The sequence below is a fragment of the Lampetra planeri genome, chromosome 4 (genome assembly GCF_965212315.1).
Source record: "Lampetra planeri chromosome 4, kcLamPlan1.2.h2, whole genome shotgun sequence".
Taxonomy (NCBI): domain Eukaryota; kingdom Metazoa; phylum Chordata; class Hyperoartia; order Petromyzontiformes; family Petromyzontidae; genus Lampetra; species Lampetra planeri.
This window is the reverse complement of record NC_136110.1, coordinates 377032-390000: the sequence shown is the minus strand read 5'-3', so window position 1 is coordinate 390000 and position 12969 is coordinate 377032. Positions and strand designations below refer to the sequence as shown.

The following is a 12969-nucleotide window of genomic DNA, read 5'->3' as shown; positions in this document are numbered from 1 at the left end:
AGCAATATCTCCTCTGTGAGGTGAGTATTAGAGTGCCATTGTCTACACACATGTGGCAGCAGTTCACCACTACCGGCTCGAGCGAGTCTGATGGGACGTGTAGAGCAACGCACGTACCGACAGGTACTTGAATCACTTTCTAATGTCGAGCGATAGTTGGGTGAGATTTGTGTCGTCTGGGTCTCTATCAAGATGCTCGCGGAGCCGCCTTGTCACCACCAAGAGTCTGTGAAGGGCCCCTGCCCGAAACGTCGCCACTTTATATATATATATGGTTTCATAAATATATATAGTAAGAAAGTGTTGTTGTTCTTGAGTGGGTTCAGTGTTTCGCGAGAGGCGTGATGAGGGCACAGACTAACAACTCATCACCATCATCATCACCATCACCACCATCATCATCACCATCATCATCACCATCACCACCACCAACTCATCATCACCACCATCACCATCACCAACTCATCATCATCATCACCATTACCACCACCAACTCATCATCACCACCATCACCATCACCACCATCACCACCACCATCATCATCACCACCATCACCACCATCATCATCACCACCATCACCACCATCATCATCACCACCATCATCATCATCACCACCATCACCATCATCATCACCATCACCACCATCACCACCATCATCATCACCACCACCATCACCACCACCATCATCATCACCACCATCACCACCACCAACTCATCACCACCATCACCACCACCATCATCATCCTCGTGCGATACACCACTTAGAAAATACATTCAAAAATCTTATTTTATTTTAAAAGGCACTGAAATGTGTAATGTGATACATTTGCGTAAATAATTGATATTTGATATTGATAAATTATTTACAAAAGCTCACGTATTAAATAGATAAATAGATAAACCGCTCTGTACGCGTGTCGTGGCTTTGTGGGAGAATTCTGCCTGGGACAGAGGCAGTAACTTGTAATCCGTGATCGAGGGTTTCTGGGTCAGATCGCAGGAACATTGTCGCACACAGTACACGTGCACACAGTACACGATGCACACAGTACACGATGCACACAGTACACGTGCACACAGTACACGTGCACACAGTACACGTGCACACAGTACACGTGCACACAGTACACGATGCACAAAGACACGTGCACACAGTACACGTGCACACAGTACACGTGCACACAGTACACGTGCACGCGCCACGCCACGTGCACACGCCACGCGCCTCGTGGCCAGCGCGCTACGCGAGTTCCAATCGCCGCGGCTCACATCAGTGATCAATATCCGCATCGATCGTCCTCCCTTCAACAAGAACCCGCACTGACCAGCGTGGTGAAGTATGGTCAAACTACCCCCGAATGGGCGAGCCGGCATGGGGGAGGCCTTCAGCCAGCAGGGGATGGAGAAAGGGGATCGATGATGTATAATGATGTTTTAACACACACACACACACAGTGTGTACACACACATATATATATACACGTGAACTCGATACAACGCGGGGAATTTGTATGCAGTGGTATAGGAGTGAATATACACACACACACACAAGTATACACAATTACATATGTGTGCGCAAAAACACGTCACTATTTATTCTACAACTCAGCTCAGCTTGCCTCTCTGGTCTCACCCAACCTGATTTGAGGAAGGGCCATTTCCCGAAACGTCGCCCAACATGACGATGGAATGCCACGGACAGTGTCAGTGGCGTTGTGGGACCAGAAGGACGACCGTCCGCCACCACACGGAGCCAAGGTACACAGCACGAATTATAAACACACTCAATACATACAGATACTCCATACATATAGATAAACACTAAATACATATATACACTCAATACATACAGATACTCCATACATTATATACATATATATAATCAATAAATATAGATATACAATCAATACGTATAGATATACGCTCAATAAATATAGATATATAATCAATAAATAGAGATATATAATAAATAAATAAATAGAGATATACACTCAATACATATCGATATATAATCAATAAATATAGATATATAATCAATACATATATATACACTCAATAAATATTGATATATAATCAATAGATATATAATCAATAAATATCGATATACACTCAATAATGTGTGTGTGCATACAAAGACAAAAGCCCCCGTACAGCCTTCACCAGGCTGTAGGGGCAAGTGCTGTTAGCGAGCTGCGCCTATGAAGGCCGGAACTGTGGCACACGAGGGGGTGGGTCGCAAACACCACGCCCGGCCGCCTTTGTCTCCTCAATCCTCATGTTTACCCACTCTACCAGGTACTATTCAAGGCTGAGTTGACGTAATTGTGTCCCATAACCGGTTCAGACAATCGTCGCCGACGTTGGGCGTGAGCGGAAATCGAACTCGGGTCGCCGGGTGTGGAAGCGCCGTGCGCTGACCACTGCCCCACCGCTCCCACGCGCGCCAGTGACCGAGGCGCCCAGCCAACGTGGCGCTTGCAAAGACGCGGTGCGCAGTGTGATCACAGAAGCTGCACAACTACGCGTCCCGGGCGTGTCTGAACATCATGTGTCGGCATCCTCAACGCGTGTGTAGGATATGTCTCATCGATGACGCGGACTCGATCCACATACACACACCCGATGTGAATAAAAGGGTTTGTACCACAGGCCCAACGCGTGAAAGCGGCCAGCGACTAACAGCACGATCAAAGTGGGATAATACGTAAAATATAAACGCGTGCGTGCACACACACATATACACACACACAGTTACACACTCATGCAATGCAGTGTATTCGTATGAATGTATAGAACACGTGGGTAGGGACACACGCACAGTAGTGTAAGATGTGACAGTAGTAGTGTAACTGCTTTGAGCCCCGCCCCCCTCCCTCCCGATACGTTCCATTCATTGGCTACCACATTCTGATGAGCTCCCCCCCCCTCTCCTCCCCCCTTCAACTTGCTTATAAGGGATTACATCTTGAATCATTGCCTCACTTGATGCAGCTAATTCGGCTGTGACGGTCCCACCTGATGACGGAGACTTGTGTTGCCTCCGAAACGTCGTGATTTTTGTTTTATTTTATTTTATTTTCATTAATTTTGATGTTTTACCGACGTGACTTTATCGAAAAAACCTAAGAATATGATGTAACAGCAGTAGTGTAAGATGTGACAGTAGTAGTGTAAGATGTAACAGTGGTAGTGTAAGATGTAACAGTGGTAGTGTAAGATGTAACAGTAGTAGTGTAAGATGTGACAGTAGTAGTGTAAGATGTGACAGTAGTAGTGTAAGATGTGACAGTAGTAGTGTAAGATGTGACAGTGGTAGTGTAAGATGTAACAGTAGTAGTGTAAGATGTGACAGTAGTAGTGTAAGATGTGACAGTAGTAGTGTAAGATGTGACAGTAGTAGTGTAAGATGTGACAGTGGTAGTGTAAGATGTAACAGTGGTAGTGTAAGATGTGACAGTAGTAGTGTAAGATGTGACAGTAGTAGTGTAAGATGTGACAGTAGTAGTGTAAGATGTAACAGCGGTAGTGTAAGATGTAACAGCGGTAGTGTAAGATGTGACAGTGGTAGTGTAAGATGTGACAGCGGTAGTGTAAGATGTGACAGCGGTAGTGTAAGATGTGACAGCGGTAGTGTAAGATGTGACAGCGGTAGTGTAAGATGTGACAGCGGTAGTGTAAGATGTGACAGCGGTAGTGTAAGATGTAACAGTGGTAGTGTAAGATGTGACAGTGGTAGTGTAAGATGTGACAGCGGTAGTGTAAGATGTGACAGTAGTAGTGTAAGATGTGACAGTAGTAGTGTAAGATGTGACAGTAGTAGTGTAAGATGTGACAGTGGTAGTGTAAGATGTGACAGTAGTAGTGTAAGATGTGACAGTGGTAGTGTAAGATGTGACAGTGGTAGTGTAAGATGTGACAGTGGTAGTGTAAGATGTGACAGTGGTAGTGTAAGATGTGACAGTGGTAGTGTAAGATGTGACAGTGGTAGTGTAAGATGTAACAGTGGTAGTGTAAGATGTGACAGTGGTAGTGTAAGATGTGACAGTGGTAGTGTAAGATGTGACAGTGGTAGTGTAAGATGTGACAGTGGTAGTGTAAGATGTGACAGTGGTAGTGTAAGATGTAACAGTAGTAGTGTAAGATGTGACAGTGGTAGTGTAAGATGTGACAGTGGTAGTGTAAGATGTAACAGTGGTAGTGTAAGATGTGACAGTAGTAGTGTAAGATGTGACAGTGGTAGTGTAAGATGTAACAGTGGTAGTGTAAGATGTGACAGTAGTAGTGTAAGATGTAACAGTAGTAGTGTAAGATGTAACAGCAGTAGTGTAAGATGTAACAGTGGTAGTGTAAGATATAACAGTAGTAGTGTAAGATGTGACAGTAGTAGTGTAAGATATAACAGTAGTAGTGTAAGATGTAACAGCGGTAGTGTAAGATGTAACAGTAGTAGTGTAAGATGTGACAGTAGTAGTGTAAGATGTGACAGTGGTAGTGTAAGATGTAACAGTGGTAGTGTAAGATGTAACAGCAGTAGTGTAAGATGTAACAGCAGTAGTGTAAGATGTGACAGTAGTAGTGTAAGATGTGACAGCAGTAGTGTAAGATGTGACAGTAGTAGTGTAAGATGTGACAGTAGTAGTGTAAGATGTAACAGTAGTAGTGTAAGATGTGACAGCAGTAGTGTAAGATGTGACAGCAGTAGTGTAAGATGTGACAGCAGTAGTGTAAGATGTGACAGCAGTAGTGTAAGATGTAACAGTGGTAGTGTAAGATGTAACAGTAGTAGTGTAAGATGTGACAGCAGTAGTGTAAGATGTAACAGTAGTAGTGTAAGATGTAACAGTAGTAGTGTAAGATGTAACAGTGGTAGTGTAAGATGTAACAGTAGTAGTGTAAGATGTGACAGCAGTAGTGTAAGATGTAACAGCGGTAGTGTAAGATGTGACAGTAGTAGTGTAAGATGTAACAGTGGTAGTGTAAGATGTAACAGTAGTAGTGTAAGATGTAACAGTAGTAGTGTAAGATGTGACAGTAGTAGTGTAAGATGTAACAGTAGTAGTGTAAGATGTGACAGTAGTAGTGTAAGATGTAACAGTGGTAGTGTAAGATGTAACAGTGGTAGTGTAAGATGTAACAGTGGTAGTGTAAGATGTAACAGTGGTAGTGTAAGATGTAACAGTGGTAGTGTAAGATGTAACAGCGGTAGTGTAAGATGTAACAGTGGTAGTGTAAGATGTAACAGTGGTAGTGTAAGATGTAACAGTGGTAGTGTAAGATGTAACAGTGGTAGTGTAAGATGTAACAGTGGTAGTGTAAGATGTAACAGTGGTAGTGTAAGATGTAACAGCGGTAGTGTAAGATGTAACAGTAGTAGTGTAAGATGTAACAGTGGTAGTGTAAGATGTAACAGTGGTAGTGTAAGATGTGACAGCGGTAGTGTAAGATGTAACAGTAGTAGTGTAAGATGTGACAGTAGTAGTGTAAGATGTAACAGTAGTAGTGTAAGATGTAACAGGAGGTAGTGTAAGATGTAACAGTAGTAGTGTAAGATGTAACAGTAGTAGTGTAAGATGTAACAGTAGTAGTGTAAGATGTAACAGCGGTAGTGTAAGATGTAACAGTGGTAGTGTAAGATGTAACAGTGGTAGTGTAAGATGTAACAGCGGTAGTGTAAGATGTAACAGTAGTAGTGTAAGATGTAACAGTGGTAGTGTAAGATGTGACAGTGGTAGTGTAAGATGTAACAGTGGTAGTGTAAGATGTAACAGTGGTAGTGTAAGATGTAACAGTGGTAGTGTAAGATGTAACAGCGGTAGTGTAAGATGTAACAGTAGTAGTGTAAGATGTAACAGTGGTAGTGTAAGATGTAACAGTGGTAGTGTAAGATGTAACAGCGGTAGTGTAAGATGTAACAGTAGTAGTGTAAGATGTAACAGTGGTAGTGTAAGATGTGACAGTAGTAGTGTAAGATGTAACAGCAGTAGTGTAAGATGTGACAGTAGTAGTGTAAGATGTAACAGTAGTAGTGTAAGATGTAACAGTAGTAGTGTAAGATGTGACAGTGGTAGTGTAAGATGTAACAGTGGTAGTGTAAGATGTGACAGTGGTAGTGTAAGATGTAACAGTGGTAGTGTAAGATGTGACAGTAGTAGTGTAAGATGTGACAGTAGTAGTGTAAGATGTAACAGTAGTAGTGTAAGATGTAACAGGAGGTAGTGTAAGATGTAACAGGAGGTATTGAGGCGTGTCTTGGATCGAGCGAGGTTATTTAATTCCAAGTGCCTGGGGGTGTAGACACCACGACGATGACGGTGGTGGTGGTGACGATGATGGTGGTGGTGGTTGTGATGATGACGATGATAATGATGATGACGATGATGGTGGTGGTTGTGATGATGACGATGATGGTGGTGGTGGATGTGATGATGACGATGATGACGATGATGGTGGTGGTGGTTGTGATGATGACGATGATGACGATGATGGTGGTGATGATTAAGGGAGGGAATTCCAAAGCGTAACAGTGCGAGGGAAAGTATAAACAGACAAAGGCAAAGATCCCCCATATAGCCGGGACAGACTGTTGGGGCAAGTGCTGTCAACAAGTCGCGCATATGAAGGTCGGCACGGGCATACGGCCGGGGTGGGTGATCAGCACCTCGCCCGGCCGCCTTTGTCTCCCTAATGACGATGTATATATACACAGTCTATGTGACTCTATATGTATGAACTTCTTTCGCACCGTACGTATCCAACCGTGCTAATCGGAGGCGCGGTATATAATGCAACACGCGTTGTGCATTGAACGCATGCACTCGTGTACACACACCCACACATGTGTATGTGTACACACGCGTGTACACACACACGTGTACACACACCCACACGTGTGTGCACACACACACGCGTGTACACACACACGCGTATACCCACACGTGTGTACACACACACACACGCGTGTGTGCACACCCACACGCGTGTACACACACACACGTGTGTACACACACACACGTATACCCACACGCGTGTGTGCACACCCACACGCGTGTACACACACACACACACGCGTGTACACACACACGTATACCCACACGCATGTACACACACACACGCACGTATACCCACACGCGTATACACACCCACACGCGTGTACACACACACACGTATACACACACACTGTACACACACACACCCACACACGTGTACACACATACAGGTATTAATATTCTGCACACACACACGTGACGATGTAAGCCATTGAATGGGGCACATACAGCACGGAACTAAAATACGCGCAATGAACACAACTACGATGTAAGAAGGCACGTTATGTAATATGTATGTATACATGAGCATATACAGTATATACACCCGCGTGCATACACATGGGCTGGAGTGTGCACACACATGTACCCGCACACACACACAGGTAGTATGATGGACACAAAGACACAGATCCCCCGTATAGCCTGCCGTCAAGTTGAGGCAAGTGCTGTAAAGCCGACACGGCGCACGAGGGAGCGGGTCGCGAGCGCTCCGCCCGCTCGCTCCGTCTCCCAGGTGCCGATGTTTGCACAGCGGGAACTCATTTCAGGCTAAACCGACATAGAGGAAGCCCAGGTTCAGATGTCCGTCACCGGAGTTGATGATGAGCGGGAGTCGAACTCGCAGCGCGCTACCGCTCTCCACACATTCAGTGAATGGACACACACAGGTAGTACTACACACACACACCTGGGTAGTGGTATACACACACCCCTGGGTAGTACACACACACAGGAAGTGGTACACACACCTGGGTACTACACACACCTGGGTAGTGATACACACAGGTAGTGGTACACACACCTGGGTAGTGATACACACAGGTAGTGGTACACACACAGGTAGTGGTACACACACACAGGTAGTGGTACACACAGGTAGTGATACACACACACAGGTAGTGGTACACACAGGTAGTGGTACACACACAGGTAGTGGTACACACAGGTAGTGGTACACACACACAGGTAGTGGTACACACACACAGGTAGTGGTACACACACAGGTAGTGGTACACACAGGTAGTGGTACACACAGGTAGTGGTACACACAGGTAGTGGTACACACACACACCTGGGTAGTACACACACACCTGGGTAGTACACACACACAGGAAGTGGTACACACCTGGGTAGTCCACACACACACACACACGTGTGTAGTAGTACACACGTGTGTGTGTGTAGTAGTACACGTGTGTGTGTAGTACACGTGTGTGTGTGTAGTAGTACACGTGTGTGGCACACGTGTGTGTACACGCACACACGTGACGTCTCTATCCCTGAGTCATTCCGGAGGCTCCCCCCCCTCCCACATCCGGTGAGCACGGCTGGCTACGTACGGCGCGAACGAAGTTCAACTCACGTACGTGTGGGGACCTCCCGAGACGGGCAAGAGAAGGGCAAGGCAGGCACGGTAGAGGGAAGGGCAGGAGAAGGGCAAGGCAAGGGCACCGCTGAAGACGGATCAAGGTGGAACACGGTTCGGGCAGGGTCGGGCAAGGTGCCGTGAGACAGGCCACGGCATCGCAAGGGCAAGACACGGGCAGGGCGGCTCAATACAGAAAGGGGCAAGGCCGGGTAGAGAAGCACAGCGGAGAACGAGTCACGGGGCAATGGACAAGGGCGAGACGGAGCAAGAAGGGCCCGCAGAGCAGGGCGATAGCAGGAGGAGACGGGGCGAGTCGGAGCCAGGCGGGGCACGGCAGCTCGGAGGAGGGCACGGCAGCTCGGAGGAGGGCACGGCAGGGTCAACCACGACAGGGCCGGGGCAAGGCTGCGTCGCTCACCTTCGGCGGCTTCCTCGGCGCCCAGCAGCGGCGCCTCCCCCGCGCGCTCCGCGCCGCACCGCGAGCCGGACTCGAACCCCCCCCCGGCGGCCCCCCCCCCGGCGGCCCCCCCCCCGGGGGCCCCCCCGGCGGGCGCGTGGAGGCCGCCGCAGGCCGCGCGCCGGGCCGGGGGCAGCGCGGCCGCCTCCTCCTCCCCCCCGCGGCCCCGCGCCGCCGCAGCCGCCGCCGTCATCATCAGCACCGCGGCGGCGTCATCGTCATCATCGTCCTCATCGTCCTCATCGTCTTCATCGTCTTCCTGCTCCTCCTCATCCTCCACCTCATCGTCTGGGTGCAGAACGTGAATGGACCTTGGTTGCTGCTGATGATGATGTTGATGATGCTGCTGCTGTTGTTGTTGTTGTTGCTGATGGTGGAGCATCATCATGCACGATGATGGAGCGAGGTTGAACGGCAGCTGCTGCTGATGGTGATGTTGCTGATGGTGATGTTGCTGATGCTGATGTTCGAGGTTGAGGATGTCTTTCACCGAGAACGGGGTGGAAGTTGCCGGGCAGGGCAGCATCATCATCGGCGGTCTGTGGGGAGACCACTTCCTCGCTCGGACATCGCGAAACGCAACCACCAACACCACCACCACCAACACTACTACCACCAACACCACCACTACGACTAACGCCGCCACAACACCACCAACATCAGCACCACCAACATCAGCACCACCAACCCCACCACCAACACCGCCACTCCACGTGACACCTCCACGGTGTTACACTCTCCACTCGCGCAAGCATCGAACACATTCGTAGCAGAACACTGCGATACAGAGCTACACTCCGGACAAATGTCGATGTGTTAGACACAGTGCGTACATGTTTGTTTACCAAATTACAATAACATCGGAGACGAGTTCTGACCTGGTCAGTCAGCGCGGCCCGGGTGAACGAGCCCGCTCCGCGTCGCCCGTGCAGCTCCCTCGCGCCGCTCCGCGAACGCCCTGGCGCTTCGCTAGGCTCGACTCTCTCGCGCCTCTCTCTCCTCCTGCGCCTCTCTCGCGAGTCTCTCTCGAGTCTCTCTCTCGCCTCTCTCTCCTCCTGCGTCTCTCTCGCGAGTCTCTCTCTCGCGTCTCTCTCCTCCTGCGCCTCTCTCGCGAGTCTCTCTCGCGCGTCTCTCTCTCGCGTCTCTCTCCTCGCGCGTCTCTCTCTCGAGTCTCTCTCGAGTCTCTCTCTCGTCTGCGTCTCTCTCTCGCCTGCGCTTCTCTCTCTCGCGTCCGCGTCTCTCTCTCGTCCTGCTCAACGACTCGAGGCTGCTAGTCCGGGATGGGGCCCCGGGTCCCCGCCGACTGCGGCCGCGCGCGAGCCCCAGCTCATGCTCGCAGCGGCGTCTCTCTCTCGCTGTAGGTGCGTGTGACACGCGTGTGTACGTGTGTGCGTGTGTACGTGTGTGCGCGTGTGTGTGTGTGCGCGCGTGTGTGAGTGTGTTACACGCGTGACACGAGCGCGGCGCGAGTCCGAGGGCAACTCGGAGGGCTGCGAGGACGCGGAGTCGCCATGCGCGACGCGCGCCTCCAGTCGCCTCCCCGTGTCCCTCTCCCCCCCTCGCCCCCCCCCCCCTCGTCTGTGTTGATCTCCCCCCCCCCTCGCTCTCTCCGTGTCCCTCTCTCTCTCCTCCCCCTCGCTATCCCCCTCGTCTGTGTTTATCTCTCACTCGCTCTCCCCGTGTCCCTCTCTCGCTCTCCCCGTGTCCCTCTCTCGCTCTCCCCGTGTCCCTCTCTCGCTCTCCCCGTGTCCCTCTCTCTCTCCCTCGCTCTCCGACCCCTGTGCTCGCCCTCGCCTGTCACCGCCTCGCGTCGGGGGGCGAGGGGGGGAGGGAGGCGCTGGGTTGGCGGCTCCCTCCCCCCTCTCCGCCCCTCGCATCCCTGGACTGGGCTGGGCACGCTCGGTCCCTCCTCCTCCGTCTCCTCCCCCCTCCTCCTCCCCTCCTACCCCTCCTCCTCCCCCCAGGATAGCGAGGGACGCTCCCTCTCAGGGGAGGTGGTGGGGAGGCGGGGGGCGAGAGAGAGAGGGTGGAGGGAGAGGGTGGAGATAGGAGCGAGAGGAAACAGGGATAATGGTGGAGAGAATGAGGGGTGAGATAGGATAGGGAGAGATAGATGGGGTAGAGAGAGAGGGGGTAGAGAGAGGGGGTAGAGAGAGAGAGAGGGGTGGGATGGGGGTGGGGGGAGGCGTCAATGGAGAGAGAGGGGGGCCTGCACCTCAACACGCGAACCCTTCTCCCTCCCCTCGCTCTCCCCTCGCTCTCCCCTCGCTCTCCCCAGAAGCGGGTTCGGTAGGAACTCACGAAGCAAACAAGTTCTTGAAAACAACTTTAAAACAACAAACACGCTCTTAAAGGATATACACACACACACAAAGACGAAAATTCCCCCCCCTATAGCCCGAACAGACTGTTGGGGCAAGTGTGGCGGTTAGCGAGCACCTATGAAGGCCGACACGGTACACATGGGGGTGGGCCGGCACCACGCCCGATCGCCTTTGTCTCCCTAGTAGCGATGCTTACACACCGCAACCAGGTATTAATTTGAGGCTGAGTCGACCTAGGGAAGGCCCAGGAGCGGTCAGATAATCGTCACCGGTATTGGTCGTGAGCGGGAATCGAACTCGGGTCGCCGGAATTGTAGAGCAGCGCCGCTCACCACACACAAAAAGCTACACACAGACACACACAGCCACACACAGACACACAAAGACAGACACACAGCCACACACACGCACACATACCCCACGCACAGGCTCACATTGAATGCCACTCACACACTCACAAATAGATATCACGCACACACACTTAGATACCACGCACACACACACACATAGATACCATGCACACACACACACACACTTAGATACCACATTCACGGTAGACTCACACACACACATAGACACCACGCTCACACCTACCACATACGTAGCAACTCATACATCTGTACATACAACACACACACACACTATGACATTCACCTAGACATATACACAAAGGTACACACTCTCAAGCATATACAAAGACACCCCCTCCGTATAGTCTGCACAGACTGTTGGGGCAAGTGCTGTTAGCGAGCACCTATGAAGGTCAACACGACACACGGCGGAATGATGTGGCTACAACCACGCCCGGCCGCCTTTGTCTCCCCATTGCTGACGCGTGTTCACATCTCGCGACAGCCACTCACTCGAGGCCGAGTCTAGCCACCGACACACACACACGCACACACGCACACACACACACACACGCACACACGCACACACACGCACACACGCACACACACGCGCACACACACGCACACACGCACACACACGCGCACACACACGCACACACGCACACACACACGCACGCACACACGCACGCACACGTACGCACACACGCACACACACACGCACACACGTACACGCACGCACACGCACGCACACACGCACACACACACGCGCACACACGCGCACACACGTACACACACACACACGCACACGTATGTTGAACTTCTTTCGCACCTTACGTAGCCAACCGTGCTGATGGGAGATGTGTACGCACACGCGCATAACCCGTATACACACAGGTGCATAAACGAACACACACACAAAGATACATATATAGACAAAGGCCCCCGTGTCGCCTTCACAGACTGTTGGGGCAAGTGCTGTACGGGAGCGCATATTAAGACTGGCACGGACACACACACAGCACACACACAGCACATACACATCACATACACAACACACATCACATACACAACATACACACATCACATACACAGCACATACACAACACACACACAGCACATACACAGCACGCACGCACAACACATACACAACACACACACACAGCACATACACAGCACGCACGCACAACACATACACAACACATACACACACACACAGCACATACACAGCACGCACACACACAACACACAGCACATACACAACATACACACATCACATACACAGCACATACATAACACACACACAGCACATACACAGCACGCACGCACACACAACACATACACAGCACGCACACACACAACACATACACAACACACATCACACACACAACACATACACAACACACAACACACAGCACATACACAA

General features: G+C 50.5%; 1 protein-coding gene across 1 annotated transcript in view; it reads right to left on the bottom strand.

The window, feature by feature from the left end:
* The window catches only part of NKX2-3 (NK2 homeobox 3), a 33865-nt gene extending 23450 nt beyond the window's left edge, over window positions 1-10415 (bottom strand). Inside the window, exons 1-2 of the mRNA XM_078592850.1 lie at window positions 9751-10415; window positions 8834-9411 (exon numbers count right to left, since the gene is read on the bottom strand). Of these exons, the coding sequence (XP_078448976.1) occupies window positions 8834-9404 (571 nt within the window). The 5' untranslated portion in view covers window positions 9405-9411; window positions 9751-10415. The remainder of the gene's footprint in view (window positions 1-8833; window positions 9412-9750) is intronic.
* Between the last annotated feature and the right edge of the window lie 2554 nt (window positions 10416-12969).